Here is a 14,238-nt window from a genome sequence, read left to right as displayed (position 1 = left end):
TGTCCCATCCCATTATGTCCCATCCTGTCCCATCCTACCATGCTCCACCTCATCTCATCCTGTCCCACCCTACCATGTCCCACCTCATCCCACCATATCCCATTCCACCATGTCCCATCCTATCTCACCATGTCCCACCTCATCCCATCATATCCCATCCTGTCTCATCATGTCCTTTCCCATTCTGTCTCATCCTATCACATCTCATCTCACCCCACTGCATTCTATTCTTTACCATCCCAACTCCCCCTCCCCTCCCATCCTGTCCCCCCATCCCCTACCTATCACCTCCCCGACCATGAAGATGCAGCAGACACTGCAGGCGATGCTCAGCTGCCTCTGTGCTTGGAGCCTCTCTGCGATGGGGCCGGGGGCGGCCGGGCTGCAAGGGCACAGCGGGACCCCCCCCGACTCCTGCGTGTCCTTCCTGGGGGGCAGCAGGGCTGGGGCATCCTGGGGGCCTGGGAACAGACTGAGGCGGGGGATGGTACCGCTGTGGGGGTGGAGAGTGGTACTGGCGTGGGGTAATGGATGAATGGTAGCAGTGCAGAGGGTGGCAGTGGGATGCTGGTGTCAGATGGATACCCTCGGGTGGAGGGACACGAGGGTGGCACAGAGATGGGGGTGATGGTGGAATGGAAATGGCACAAAGGTGGTATGAGGACTGCAGGTCCCGGGGGTGGGAGGGAGCAGGGTGTGATGGGGATATCGAGGTGGTGGGTGGTGGGGCTGGGGGTGCAGGTGTTGGTACGGAGGTGCCGGTGATGGAGTGCTGGGCTGGGGGTGAAAGTGATGGGGTGCCGATGCCAGTCATGCAGTGCCAAAGATGGGGTGCCGATGCTGGGGGTGCCGAAGCCGGTATGAGGATGCTGGTGTTGTGATGCCAGTGATGTAGTGCCGGTGCCGATGATGGGATGCCGATGCCAGTGATGCAGTGCTGGTGCTGGGGGATTCCGATGCCGATTTGGGGATGCTTGTGATATGATGCCGGTGCCGGTGATGGGGTGCCGATGCCAATGACGGGGTGCCGGTGATGTGTCGGTGCCGGTGATGTGGTGCCGGTGCTGGGGTTGTCCGTGCCAGTATGGGGATGCCGATGATGTGGTGCCGGCCCGGCGGTACCTGTGTCCCCGGACTCCCAGCAGCCGCGCACTCTCGGTGCCGGTCGCGGACGGGCGCTCCATGCCGGGCAGCACCGCGCGGCGCCGGGACCTCGAGGCCCCGCCCCTTCCTATGGCCCCGCCCTATCCCCGCCTCGTGGGCGTGGCCTGAGCCCGCCAACCTTGTCGTAGACTACGCCCCTCGCGTGACCACGCCCACTCAGCCCGACGTACGGGGCGTGACCTACGAAAGCGGCGATGGGCGTGGCCTCGGGTGTGGGCGTGGTTTCGCAGATCGCCCCGCCCCTTCCCGCCAGGCCCCGCGGCCGCCGCGCGGTGATGGCGGCGTTGGGCACGGGGGAGCGGTGCGGGCAGTGGGGCGCGGCGGGGCCCGAGCGTGGTCCCGGCCCTGGTCCTGGCCCCGGTCCCGGTTCCCTGGGCTCGCTGCTTAGCCGCCTGCCGCTGGCCCCGCCGCGCCGCCGCACCGCCAGCCAAGGCCAGGGCCCGCCCGAGCCGCCGCTGCTGCGCACCAGCAAGCGGACCATCTACACGGCCGGGCGGCCGCCCTGGTACAGCGAGACCGGGGCGCCCGTGGGAGAGGCCTTCGTCATCGGTGCGGGGCGGGCGGGCGGGGCGGGGGTCTGGGGCCCGGATCGGGGGTGGGGGTGGGTCTTGGGGTTGGATGAGAGATGGGGATGAGATGCGAGGTCTGGGATCTGAAGCGGGGCTGCGGCTTGGCTCGGGCCTGGGATCTAGAGCCGGCCTGGGCTTGGTTCTGCATCTGGGATTTGAGGTTCAGATGAGGTTCTGGGGCTGGGCCAGGATTGGTACGTGGGATCAGGGCCTGCGGTTTCAGTCTCGATCTGGGCCTGGCTCTGGGCTGCATCCTGGGGCCGGGTGTGGGCTCGGGGGCCTCAGCCTGGGCCGTGCTGATGATGCCTGCTCACCTCAGGGCTGTGCGGCGGCAGCGCCTCGGGTAAGACGACGGTGGCCACACGGATCATTGAAGCATTGGACGTGCCCTGGGTCGTGTTGTTGTCCATGGATTCCTTCTACAAGGTGAGAGCAGTGCGTTCTGGCATGGCACAGCACGGCGTAGTGCTAAGCAGTGCCGTTCCCAGGTGCTGGACGAGGGGCAGCAGGCGCTGGCGGCCCGCAGCGATTACAACTTCGACCACCCGGATGCCTTCGACTTTGAGCTGCTTGTCAGCGTCCTACGCAAGCTGAAGAAGGGCAAGAGCGTGAAGGTGCCCGTGTACGACTTCACCACTCACAGCCGGCGCCGAGAGTGGGTGGGTGCCCTGAGAATGCAGGGCTGGAAGTGGGCACAAGGGCAGGGCTTGTGGTTTTGTGGTGAGGGCTGAGATATGGAGTGAGATAAAGGCTCCTGATGGCTGTGTGCCATGGGCTGGGTGCTTCCTTAGCGTTTGGGCTAAGACACAGTGGGGGGGGAGGGTGCAGCAGTGGAGGGGCAGGGTGAATGCAGCACCTTTCTTCCCACAGAAAACCGTCTACGGGGCCAACGTCATCGTGTTTGAGGGCATCCTGGCATTTGCAAACAAGGAGCTGCTGAAGGTATTGCTGCGTGGGGTATTCTGAGGGAGGGGTCCTGCTGGCACAGCACAGCTGCCTTAGGGGGATCAGGGGGGCTGCAGAGAGGATGCTCACCCCTCCCAGTGTTCCAGCTCCTGGACATGAAGGTGTTTGTGGACACGGACTCGGACATCCGGCTGGTGCGGCGGCTGCAGCGCGACATCATGGAGCGTGGGCGTGACATCGTGGGTGTCATCAAGCAGTACCACAAGTTTGTGAAGCCAGCCTTCGAGCAGTACATCGAGCCCAGCGTGCAGGTGGCAGACATCGTGGTGCCCCGGGGTGAGACACGCTGCTTGCACCCGGCCCCACTGCTGCGGCGGGTGCACATCCTCACCCCGTATCTCTGCTCTGTGGGCAGGTGGGGAGAACTCTGTGGCGCTGGACCTTATTGTGCAGCACGTGCACAGCCAGCTGGAGAAGGTGAGGGGCTGGCAGAGGGCAGGTGAGGAGGGGGGTGCTCACTGCTCTGCACCTGTGGGTCTCAGCACTGCCCCTTTATGTGACTCAAGGCAGGCAAGGGCTGGGAAGCAGGGATGGAGCAACACCCTGCTCATGCTGTGGCCTCATTCTCCTGTTACACCCCTCGGTCCCAAGCAGCTCTTGCCATCCTGTTTGTCCCTGATGTCGCCAGTGCTCCAGTCTTGCTCACAGCAGGGTTTTCCCCTTCCCTGTTCAGCACCAGGAGAAGGGGTGGGAGCTGGGCCAGGGCTGCTGGCACAGTGACCAAATATCCCTTCTTTTTTCTTTCCCCTTTTGCCACGCTGAATGTCTGCTCTCCCACCCAGCGCGAAATCACTGTCAGGTATGTTGGGGACCTGCTGGCTGGACTACAGCCAGCTCTGGGTGGGGATGGCTGCCAGCCCCGTTGTTCTTTTGTTCTGCCTCTTCCCCATCCCTGCTGGCTGAAGCTCTTCTGAGTTGTCTGAGTGCATGTGCTGTTCCTCAGCCTCAGGGGTGGATGCTGTGCATGCAGCTCATTTGGGGTGCCTGCAGCTGTGCTGCATTTATGGGACTGCCTACGCATGCTGCTGTTGTCCCTCTCTGGAGCAGAATTCCTGCCCTGAAGGTTGGAGGTTGATCTCATAGAAAGGAGCTGGAGGTTCCCCTGGTTTTTGGTAGATCACGTGGGCACCTGCAGCAGGGCAGTCCTCACGCTGTGATGCAATGTCCCAGGTCACAACCCAGCACGCCTTGCCCGTGCAGAGCTGCTTCCCCACTGCCCAGGTGCTGGCAGAAGTTGGCGTGTTATGTGTGCACTGTGTGGCTCTGACTGGTGCTCTCTGCTGCAGGGCAGCTCTGGCCTCAGCCCACCAGGGGCAGCCACTGCCGGCGACACTGAGCGTGCTGGAGAACACACCACAGGTGCGGGGCATGCACACCATCATCAGGTGAGTCCCTTCCACAAGGACTGTTCTGTAGGGTGACCATACCAAAGGTGGTGACACTTTACCCGTCCTATCCCTTAATGCTTCCAGCAGGAACCAGATGCTGCTCTGTAGCTTTGTCCTCACACTGGTTTTTGTTCCTTGCCGATGCTCTGCTTTCTGTAGGTGGCAATAGCACGTTCATAAAGTTGAGACCTTGTCCTGTGAACCTGTGACATGTTGCTTTGCCCTCCTGTTCCCAGGACACAAGTGTCTGATAGACTTAATCTGCTCAGAGCTGGGCGCTGGCTCAGCTGCTCAGGAGGAGGGGATCAGCCCCGCTAATCTCCCTTCACCGGCAGCGCTGTGCATTGCAGCCTGGGCTGTGGGGAGGCGGACTTTGCCTCTTCCAGATGGTAAATAGAAAAACACCACATTTATGAGGGGCGTTGGCTTGGCCCATCAGCCACCCCCTCACATCCTACCAAAGCCCATGGGAAGGAAGCAAAACTGAAGCAACGCGATTTTTAGGAACCTGGGCTGAGAAACTCTTCTGGTGAAAGGGTGCTGTGTTTGGGGGCGGCTCAGTGGCTTTGGCTCTGGTGCTCATAGATGATCAGCCTTTCTGATCTGCCTTCCTGCTCACTGGGTGCTGGCAGCCCTGTTGCACGGTGCTGGGGCTCCCCATGCCGCAGCCGTCTGTGAGCATTGTGAGCTGGCAGCAGTTGAGCAGCTCACTGCGTCATGGCAAATCCAGGCTTGGCATCTTGGGGAGAAGGAGATTCCAGGGCAATCCTCAGCTTTTGTGCAGAGGTGGGGAGCAGAAAGTAGCCCTGTGTGGACACAGAATGGTGTTTCCTTGCCATTGTTTGCACACCAGTCCCTGTGTACACATGGAAGGGCTCCAGGACATACGTTGGCAGTCAAGGCTTCAGGGCTTGGGTCAGCTCTGCCCTGAGCTCCTGGACTTCGTGCCTTGGCAGGATGCACTGCCCAGTTTGTGCTAAGGCTTGTTGGGCTTTCCTGGTCCTCGCAGAGCTTCTGGCTGCAAGGTACCCAGATCTGAGCACAGAAATACCCCTGAGATAGAAGCAATTGCTTTGCCCTTCTCCAGTGCTGCTGTTGGTGGGCTGTCTGTCATCTGCGCCGTGCGATGGTGAGAAGTGGGAGATGATGTCCCAAAATACAGAATAAAAATATCCAATATACTTCTGCCTCTCAGGGACCGTTGCCAACGCCACCACTTCCATCTGCTGACCAGCTGAGAGCTGTTAGGGCTCCTTTGTCTCCCTTGTGTTCTCAAGAAAGTAACGTGCTGTGGGGTGTTTACTTACTTTCTATCTCGCCTCCTTCAGCACTGCAGCGTTGGTGCAGTCTTGCCGCACCTCTCAGAATTTCACGGAATCTCACAGATCTGTGCCTTCTCTCCCCCAGGCTGAGGGGTCTCAGGGCTCTCAGTCGTTCCCCATTGGGATGCTCCAAGCCCCCACCACCTCTGTAGGCTTCCTCCCACACTGTCAGATGTCCCCAGCCTCCAGCCTCAAGGGCTGCTCTGTGCTCATGTCCCTTGTTGGCCACGTGGCTGCTGAGCACCCAAACTCCCACAGGAACAAGGACACCACCAGGGACGAGTTCATCTTCTACTCCAAGCGCCTGATGCGGCTGCTGATTGAGCACGCGCTCTCCTTCCTCCCACTGAAGGTGTGGCCCTGACCCTCCATCCCTATTGCCCCAGAGGCAGTGGGGCCACGTGGGGATGGCTTTGCCCACACTCTCTTCATCTTTCCTTTCTGCAGTCAGTCACGGTGGAGACGCCGCAGGGGACGACCTATGAAGGGAAGAGGTTCCATAGACAGCGGGTGAGATGTACCAGTCCCCTTATGCACTGGGTACCAACTGGGACAGTGCAGTGGTCAACCATTGGGCACCTAGTAGTCAACTGTTGGCCAACCATTGGTCAGCTGTTGGTCAATCACTGATCAGCCATTGCTTGATCAACCACTGGTCAACTGTCAGTCAACTATTGAGCAACCATTGGTCAACTGTTGGTCAACCGCCGGTCAGCCATTGCTTTGTCAGCCATTGGTCAACTGTCAGTCAGCTGTTGGCCAACCATTGGTCAGCCATAGGACGGTCCCTTGCCCTGTGGGATAGTTGTGGGTCCCACCAGGTCCTGTGGGAGCAGCTGGGTTCAGAATGAGGGGGACAGAGGCTCAGTAGGGATGCTGTGAATGCAGAGGATGTGGCCATAATGCAGGGCTCCTGTCCCATCCTAGATCACTGGCGTGTCCATCCTGAGAGCCGGGGAGACCATGGAGCAAGCGCTGACCGCCGTCTGCAAGGACATCCGCCTGGGCAAGATTCTGATCCAGACCAACCATGACACGGGGGAGCCCGAGGTGAGCAGCACCTGCAGCCCCCAGGCTGAGCCCCCAGCACACCGCCTCGGTGCCTGACTGCCTGTCCTCCCCCAGCTGCACTACCTGCGCCTGCCCAAGGAGATCAGCGAGGACTACGTCATCCTCATGGACAGCACCGTGTCCACCGGCGCTGCTGCCATGATGGCCGTACGCGTGCTGCTGGTGAGGGGCCGGGCAGGGTGGGGGTCTCACAGCCCACCGGGGGGGCGCGGGCAGGGCTCTGATGGTGCCGTGCTGCAGGACCACGACGTGCCGGAGGAGCGCATCTTCCTGCTGTCGCTGCTGATGGCCGAGATGGGGGTGCACTCGGTGGCTTACGCTTTCCCCCGAGTCCGCATCATCACCACGGCCGTGGACAAGAGGATCAACGAGGAGTTCCACATCATCCCCGGCATCGGTGAGGGCGGGAGGGGGAGTGGGGGAGGTGCTCTTGTCGGTCACCCCGCTCACCTCTCTCCCTGTCTCCCGCAGGGAACTTTGGGGACAGGTACTTCGGCACCGACGCGCCACCTGCCTGCACCGACAGCGAAGCCATGGACTGCTGAGCCCGCCGGCCCCGGGGGGGCACAGTGCCACCATTCCCCCCACCCACCCAGCGGGATCCCGGGTCGGGTCCTGCGTTGCTGGAATCTGTATTTATTTGTATTTATTCTGAGTAGCCGCCCCCTCGGCGCTGCTGCAGACCATCAGGGATGGGGGGGATTTCTCCTTGCGCTCCGTCACCCCCGCGTGGCACGTGGGGGGTGGGGAGGGGGAGGTTTGATATTCAAACACTCCTTTGCATTCCAGCCTCGTGGCGGTGAGGCCGTACTGGCCCCCCGAAGATTGCTTTTTGGGGGGAGGGGACCACGCTGGGGCAAGGGCTGCTCCTCGGGCCCCCCCATCCCTCCAGGGCTGGGCCGTGCCATGCTTCTTGCTCAGGTTCTTCGGGCCGGGGGCCATGGGGGCAGTGGGGCCCCCCCTCCGCTTTGCCGCCCGCTCCGTACTGTACGTGGCCGCCTTCGTTTTGTACCGGAATAAAGGAGCAGCGCGGCCACCGCCGATGGCTCAGAGCGAGGAGAGGGGGGAAAAAGGAGGGGGGTGGCGGGGGGAGGCACAGCGCTGCGGAGGTGTCCGGCGTGGGGACTGAGTGTGTGGCAATGGGTGATGTTAGGGGGTGACCCCAATGGGGCGGGCACCAACTGGGGCCTGCTGCTTGTTGCTGGGGGCTGGGGGGATAAACCTGGGGGTTGGGGGCTGGTGGGGGGACTAATCCTGGGGGCTGGGGGGGTGGGGGCTAGTGAGGGGACTAATCTTGGGGGGGCAAATGGGAGGAGCTGGGGAGGTGGGGGTAGACCTGGGGGATGAGGACTAGGGGCTGGGGGTCGGTGTGGGAGGCTGGGGGTCGGTGCCTGGCGCTCGCAGCCCTCCGCCGTGCCGCCCCGCAGCCCAAGCTCCGCCCGCTCGGGGCGGTGTCCGACGGACGGACGGACGGACGGAAGGAAGCGGCCGCGGCTCCGCGCTCCCTGCCGGCCCGGCCGGGCTCTGCCCCGCGCCCGCTGCCCTCCGGCCGTTGCCGCGGCCATGGCGGAGCCGGGCAGGCCGCAGCGGAAACTGTCGAGGGTCGGAGAGAGCCTCTACCGCGTCCTGGGGCTGGAGAAGGGCAGTTCGCCCGAGGAGATCAAGCGGGCGTACCGGTACGGCGGGCGCGGGGCGGGCCGTGCTGTTCCGTACCGCTCCGTATCGGTACGGCGGACGTGGGGCGGCCGTAGCGCTCGGTAGCGGGCCGTGCCGGACCGCCCCGTGTCCCCGTGTGCCCCCAGGAAGCTGGCGCTGCGCTACCACCCCGATAAGAACCCGGACGACCCGGCGGCGGCCGAACGCTTCAAGGAGATCAACAGCGCTCACGCCACGCTCAGCGACGCCGACCGGAGACGGCTGTACGATCAGTACGGATCGCTGGGCCTCTACGTGGCCGAGCAGTTCGGAGACGATGCCGTCCGTCACTACTTCCTCATGTCCCAGTGGTGGTTCCAGGTGGGCGCCGAGGAGCTGGGCGTGGGGGTCTCACGGTGCCGCCGGGGGTCTTACAGTGACCTTGGGATCTCGGGGCAGATGGACACCGGGGTCTCAGAGTGGCCACGGGCATCTCAAAGTGGCCCCAGGGGTCTCGAGGCAGCCCTAGGGTCTGTCTGGGTCTGGGGTCTCAGAAGGGTCCTGGGGTCTCACAGTGGCTCTCGGGGTCTTAAAGTGGTCCTGAGGATCTTAGGGCAGCTGGCCACTGGGATTTCAGGGTGGCCCTGGCCATCTCAGAGTGGACCCAGAGATTTCAGTTTGCAGCCCCAGGGGTCTTAGGTGGCCCTGGGGTCTCACAGTGTCTGGGACTGGGGTCTCAGGAGGGCCCTGAGGTCTCACGGTGGCTTCCAAGGTCTTACAGTGGCCCTGGGGATCTTAGGGCAGCTGAACACTGGGGTCTCAGGGTGGCCCTGAGGTCTCAGTGAGGCTCCAGGGGTCTCAAGGCAGCCGTGAAGTCTCACATTGTCTGAATCTGGGGTCTCATGTGGCCCTGGGGTCTTACAGTGGTCCTGGGGATCTCACAGCACCTGCCCACTGGGATTTCAGGGTGGTCCTCAGCAGCTCAGAGTGGCCCCAGAGGTTTCAATGTGCAGCCACAGGGGTCTCAAGACAGCCCTGGGGTCTCTCAGGGTCTGGGTCTGGGGTCTCAGTTGGCCCTGAGGCTTCATGGTGGATACCAAGGTCTTACAATGGCCCTGGGGTTCTCAGGGCAGCTGGACACTGGGGTGTCAGGGTGGCCCCAGGGGGCTCAATGGAGCTCCAGGGGTCTCAAGGCAGCCCTGGGATCTCACAGTGCCTGGGTCCGGGATCTTAGGGGGGCCCCAATGTCTTAGGGTGGCTCCAGGTGTTGTACAGTGGCCCTGGGATTGTCATGGCAGTTGGCTACTGGGATTTCAGGGTGGCCCTGGCTGTCTCAGAGTGGCCCCAGAGGTTTCAATGTGCAGCTCCAGGGGTTTCAAGGCAGCCCTGGGGTCTCAGGAGGGCCCTGAGGTCTCGTGGTGGCTCCTGAGGTCTTACAGTGGCCCTGGGAATCTTAGGGCAGCTGGACACTGGGATCTCAGGGTGGCTCCAGGGGTCTCAGCGAGGCTCCAGGGGTCTTAGACCAGCTCTGGAGTCTCACAGTGCTTGGGTCTAGGGTCTTAGCGTGGCTGCAGGTATAGTACAATGGCCCTGGGATTCTCATGGCAGCTGGACACTGGGGGTCTCAGTGAGGCTCCAGGGGTCTCAAGGCAGTCCTGGAGTCTCACGGTGTCTGAATCTGGGGTCTCAGGAGGGCCCTAGGGTCTCATGATGGCTCCCAGGGACTTACAGTGGTGCTGGGATTCTCATAGCAGCTGGCCACTGGTATTTCAGGGTGACCCTGACCATCTCAGAGTGACCCTGGAGGTTTCAATGTGCAGACTCAGGGGTCTCAAGGCAGCCCTGGTTTCTCACAGTGTCTGGGTCTATGGTCTCAGGAGGGCCCTGAGGTCTCACGGTGGCTCCCGGGGTCTTACAGTGGCCCTGGAGATCTCATGGCTGCTGGACACTTGGGTCTCAGGGTCACCCTGAGGGTCTCAGTGACGCTTCAGAGGTTTCAATGCAGCCACAGAGTCTCACAGTGCCTGGGTCTGGAGTCTCAATGGGGCTCTAGGTGGCTCAATGTGCAGCTCCAGGAGTCTCAACGCAGCCCTGGGGACTCGCAGTGCCTGGGTCTGGGATCTTAGGGGGACCCAAATGTCTTAGGGTGGCTCCAGGTGCCCTACAGTGGCCCTGGGATTCTCATGGCAGTTGGACACCGGGGTCTCAGGGTGGCCCCAGAGGTCTGAAGGCTGCCCTGGGATCTCAGTATCTGGGTCTGGTGTCTCATGTGGCCCTGGGGTCTGATAGTGGCCCTGGGGATCACATGGCAGCTGGGCCCTGGAGTCTCAGAACAGCCCCGTGGCTCTCATGGCAATCCGAGGCTCTTAGGGTGTCCCAGGGGTCTCAGGGTAGCCTCAGTGGTCTGTGGGGAGCTGCAGGCTGAGACATCCCATCCTGCAGGCCCTGGCGCTGTGCTGCGGCGTGCTGACCTGCTGCTGCTGTTTCTGCTGCTGCTTCTTCTGCTGTGGGAGGTGCTGCCCGCCCCGTGAAGACGAGTCCTATAAGTACGTCGACCCCAAGGACCTGGAGGCGGACGATGGCGGCGGTGAGTCGGGGTCTGAAATCGTGACCCATGCGATGCTCCCGGTTCACAGGGACCTGCAGGGGGGGGGCCGCAGGGCTGGGGGCTGGTGGGACCCATGGGCTGGGAGCTCCCTTGGATTCCTCAGGGTCTGCAACGTGAGGACTGTGCTGATGCCAGCAGGCAGCCCCATATCACTGCCCGGGCCCCCAGGACCTCTCCTCAGGTCAACTGATCCACACCTTTTCTTTCCAGACCCCCAGGACCCGGTGGAAGCGCAGCCCTCCCCAAGCGGTGCACAGCCCCTGCCCGCTGCCGGAGCCAGGAGCGAGGCATAGGGCTGCCTATGTGCCGGGGGAGGGGAAGGAGGGGGGGTGGAGAGCCTCCTCCTGGACCACCGCCGCTCCCTAGGACCCCATCAGGGGGCGTGGGGGGGGCACAATCTCAGGTGAAAACGTCCTGCAGCGCTGTGACCGAGACCGGTAGCACTGTAACCGCGGGGCCGGACCCCCCTGACGGGCGCTGGGTGCCAAACGCTGCTCTGGGGTTGACGGGGTGGGGTGGGGGGTTTGGGAGGAGGGAGAGGAGGGGCCGCCCGCCGTGCCCCCTCTCTGCCCCACCGCGGGGCCGCACCGCGCTCGCTATGGGGCTGGGACCCTTCAGGCACTTTCCGTGGGTTTGTATAGATTTTATGAGCACCATTAAAGGATGATGGGGGGGAATTCGGCGGCGTGGTCTCTTGTCTCGGAGGGGCGGCGGTGGGGCTGGGCTGGGCTGGTGGGGGCAGCGCCGTGCCGCTCCCGGGGGGCGTCGGGACGGAGTGACCCCGGCGGTGGGACGGCCGCCCGCCGTGACTCAGTGTCACCCGACGCCGCCGACAGCTGCGCGGCCCCGACGGGGCGGGGGCGGCTAAAATTAGAGCTGCGGGGCCGGAACGGGGCAGTGCGGGACAGGAGCGGTACCGGAGAGGTACCGGGACCGCGGCGATGAATTTCGCGGTGGGGCTGAAGCCGCTGCTGGCGGAAGCGCGCAGCATGGAGAGCCTGGAGAAGCAGCTCATCTGTCCCATCTGCCTGGAGATGTTCACCAAGCCCGTGGTCATCCTGCCCTGCCAGCACAACCTCTGCCGCAAGTGCGCCAACGACGTCTTCCAGGTGCGGGGCGAGGCGGGGCGCCAGGACGTGGTGCGCTGTGCCCTGGGTTGGGGGCTCCGTGCACGGGAGGAGGAGGGGGGGGTCTCTCTCCCGAAGCGGCGCGCTGACCCCCCCCGCCCTGCTCTCCCCTTCCACCCCGTCCCCTTCCCCTAGGCCTCCAACCCGCTGTGGCAGTCGCGGGGTTCCGGCGCGGGGCCGTCCGGGGGACGGTTCCGGTGCCCGTCGTGCCGCCACGAGGTGGTGCTGGACCGGCACGGGGTGTACGGGCTGCAGCGGAACCTGCTGGTGGAGAACATCATCGACATCTACAAGCAGGAGTCCGCGCGGTGCGGGGCGGCCCACGGTTGGGCGGGGCGGGACACGGATTGGAGGGAGCCCGTTTTTTGGGGGGTGGGGGAATTGGGGTTAAAGGGGGCGTCTGAGGGGCTTGGGGGCACCGTGGGGTGAGGTTGGGCAGGGGGGTGCCGTGGCGTGTGGGGTATGGGGGGTTGCGCAGGGAACACGAGGGGAAATAAGGCTCGAGGGTGGGGATTTGGGGTAAAGGGGCTCCTGTGGGGCTGGGGGTGCGGTGGGGCGGGGGATGCTATAGGGAAGAGGGGTGCCGTGGGGCTGTGCCCTGGGGCGCAGCGCCCTCTCCCCACCTCCCACCCCGACCCGCAGCCCCCTGCACGCGAAGGCGGAGCAACATCTGATGTGCGAGGAGCACGAGGACGAGCGCATCAACATCTACTGCCTGCGCTGCGAGGCGCCCACCTGCTCGCTCTGCAAGGTGTTCGGCGCTCACAAGGACTGCGAGGTCGCCCCTCTGCCCGCCGTGTACCAGCGCCAGAAGGTGGGATACCCCCAGGGTTGGGGGGGGGGTGGGCACGGTGGGGAGGTTTCCCGGCGCGATCCCAACGCTGCTCCGCCCCCCAGAGCGAGCTGAGCGACGGCATCGCCATGCTGGTGGCGGGGAACGACCGCATCCAGGCCATCATCACGCAGATGGAGGAGATCTGCCGCACCATCGAGGTGGGGCTGCCCTGTGTGTGCATTCCCTCCCCCCTGCCCCCAGACCCCGTGTGTGGGGTCTGCGTGGTTTGTGACCCCCACGCCGTGGCTTGTGTCCACCTCGTGGGACGCTCTTGGGAGGGAAATGCCCGCTGCAGGCACGGAATGTGGGTGTTCCTGGGGCAATGCCATCAGTAGGGCTGGGCTGAGAGCATGGCAGCCCCCTGAGCCCCTGGGGGGTCCCGCAGGAGAACGGCCGCCGGCAGAAGCAACACGTGGGGCTGCGCTTCGACTCGCTCTGCAGCATCTTGGAGGAGCGCAAGAAGGAGCTGCTGCAGAGCGTCACCCGTGAGCAGGAGGCGAAGGTGCAACGCGTGCGCGGCCTCATCCGGCAGTACGGGGACCACCTGGAGGCCTCCTCCAAGCTGGTGGAGACGGCCATCCAGGCCATGGAGGAGCCCCAGATGGCCGTGTACCTGCAGGTGTCTGGGGGGGCTGCGTGCTGGGGGCTCTGCTCTGTGCTCTGCGGCTTGGTGCGTTGTTCCTGGGATGCTGACGGCACTCTGCTTTCCCCCACAGCACTCCAAGGAGCTCCTGAAGAAGTGAGTGGCAGTAGAGTGGGATGGGATGGGATGGGATGGGGTGGGATGGGATGGGATGGGATGGGATGGGGTGGGATGGGGTGGGATGGGGTGGGGATGAGAATGAGATGGGGATGGCGTAGGGGGTAGGTGGGTAGGGCTCACGCTGCTTGCTCTACCCCCAGGATCACAGACATGTCCAAGGTGTCGATGAGCAGCCGCCCTGAGCCCGGTTATGAGAGCATGGACCACTTCTCCATCAATGTGGACCATGTGGCCGAGATGCTGCGCACCATTGACTTCCAGCCAGGTGCCAGTGTGGGGCAGGCACTGCCTCAGGGGGGGGAGACTGCTACAGGGATGTCCTCACACTGAGTTGTGCCTCACAGAAGTGCTGGGTGAGGATGATGGGGACGGACCCACAGACAGCAGTGAGGGTGTGGGGGATGAGGAAAACCTGGAGGCACCTGAGGCTGCTGAGGGTGAGTGCATGCTGTGCTGTGCAGTGCCATGCTGTGCTGAAGTCACCATGGCACTTCTGTGGCTGCAGTGTGGCTCTGTATGGTACATGGTCCCGCACTGCACCATGTGATCCTCCCTCCAACTGTCCACTGCTTTTTCTCCACAGATGTGGGACAAAGGCAGAAGCCACTGAGCTCTCCCCATGGTGAGATGCTCTGTGCGGATGAGCTGGGTGTGATAAGAGGAATGGGGATGGGATGAGGAAAGGGATGGGGATGGGATGGAGATGGGGTGGCAGGGGATGGGGTGAGGAAGGGTGGGGATGGGGATGGGGAGAGGGATGGAGTGAGGATGGGGGTAGGATAGGGATGGG

At 63.5% G+C, this 14,238-nt stretch overlaps 4 protein-coding genes across 4 annotated transcripts in view; 3 read left to right on the top strand and 1 right to left on the bottom strand.

The window, feature by feature from the left end:
* SLC30A3 (solute carrier family 30 member 3) overlaps nt 1–1,184 on the bottom strand; it is a 3,086-nt gene extending 1,902 nt beyond the window's left edge. Inside the window, exons 1-2 of the mRNA XM_042891159.1 lie at nt 586–1,184; nt 282–493 (exon numbers count right to left, since the gene is read on the bottom strand). Of these exons, the coding sequence (XP_042747093.1) occupies nt 282–493; nt 586–1,184 (811 nt within the window). The remainder of the gene's footprint in view (nt 1–281; nt 494–585) is intronic.
* A 606-nt stretch (nt 1,185–1,790) lies between these two features.
* LOC122190973 (uridine-cytidine kinase-like 1) lies at nt 1,791–7,520 on the top strand. The gene is made up of 13 exons (XM_042891160.1): nt 1,791–2,159; nt 2,222–2,392; nt 2,604–2,675; nt 2,786–2,975; nt 3,055–3,116; nt 3,482–3,498; nt 3,986–4,084; nt 5,668–5,761; nt 5,857–5,919; nt 6,337–6,459; nt 6,535–6,642; nt 6,721–6,877; nt 6,952–7,520. The coding sequence occupies exons 1-13, from the start codon at nt 2,142–2,144 to the stop codon at nt 7,023–7,025; spliced, it is 1,248 nt and encodes a 415-aa protein (XP_042747094.1). The 5' UTR covers nt 1,791–2,141; the 3' UTR covers nt 7,026–7,520.
* A 492-nt stretch (nt 7,521–8,012) lies between these two features.
* DNAJC5G (DnaJ heat shock protein family (Hsp40) member C5 gamma) lies at nt 8,013–11,400 on the top strand. Its single transcript, XM_042891153.1, has 4 exons — nt 8,013–8,156; nt 8,283–8,496; nt 10,558–10,702; nt 10,934–11,400. The coding sequence occupies exons 1-4, from the start codon at nt 8,044–8,046 to the stop codon at nt 11,014–11,016; spliced, it is 555 nt and encodes a 184-aa protein (XP_042747087.1). The 5' UTR covers nt 8,013–8,043; the 3' UTR covers nt 11,017–11,400.
* Nucleotides 11,401–11,597: 197 nt separating this feature from the next.
* Nucleotides 11,598–14,238, top strand: part of TRIM54 (tripartite motif containing 54) — a 2,945-nt gene continuing 304 nt past the window's right edge. Inside the window, exons 1-9 of the mRNA XM_042891154.1 lie at nt 11,598–11,832; nt 11,986–12,158; nt 12,493–12,664; nt 12,748–12,843; nt 13,071–13,304; nt 13,402–13,424; nt 13,589–13,713; nt 13,793–13,885; nt 14,032–14,070. Of these exons, the coding sequence (XP_042747088.1) occupies nt 11,665–11,832; nt 11,986–12,158; nt 12,493–12,664; nt 12,748–12,843; nt 13,071–13,304; nt 13,402–13,424; nt 13,589–13,713; nt 13,793–13,885; nt 14,032–14,070 (1,123 nt within the window). The 5' untranslated portion in view covers nt 11,598–11,664. The remainder of the gene's footprint in view (nt 11,833–11,985; nt 12,159–12,492; nt 12,665–12,747; nt 12,844–13,070; nt 13,305–13,401; nt 13,425–13,588; nt 13,714–13,792; nt 13,886–14,031; nt 14,071–14,238) is intronic.

Source organism: Lagopus leucura, unplaced genomic scaffold (assembly GCF_019238085.1).
Source record: "Lagopus leucura isolate 7727_CA_CO unplaced genomic scaffold, USGS_WTPT01 109-29_obj-0_obj, whole genome shotgun sequence".
Lineage (NCBI taxonomy): Eukaryota > Metazoa > Chordata > Aves > Galliformes > Phasianidae > Lagopus > Lagopus leucura.
The sequence above is the reverse complement of the archived record's forward strand: the minus strand, read 5'-3'. Positions and strand labels throughout refer to the sequence as shown.

Bases quoted from the DNA above. Each gene is read 5' to 3' on its own strand.
- LOC122190973 (XM_042891160.1), top strand. The intron at 2,976-3,054 runs GTGAGACACGCT...CTCTGTGGGCAG, and splicing joins AGACATCGTGGTGCCCCGGG to GTGGGGAGAACTCTGTGGCG. The intron at 6,643-6,720 runs GTGAGGGGCCGG...GCCGTGCTGCAG, and splicing joins TGGCCGTACGCGTGCTGCTG to GACCACGACGTGCCGGAGGA.
- DNAJC5G (XM_042891153.1), top strand. From the start codon at position 8,044: ATGGCGGAGCCGGGCAGGCCGCAGCGGAAACTGTCGAGGGTCGGAGAG. The intron at 8,157-8,282 runs GTACGGCGGGCG...GTGTGCCCCCAG, and splicing joins GAGATCAAGCGGGCGTACCG to GAAGCTGGCGCTGCGCTACC. The intron at 10,703-10,933 runs GTGAGTCGGGGT...TTTTCTTTCCAG, and splicing joins GGAGGCGGACGATGGCGGCG to ACCCCCAGGACCCGGTGGAA.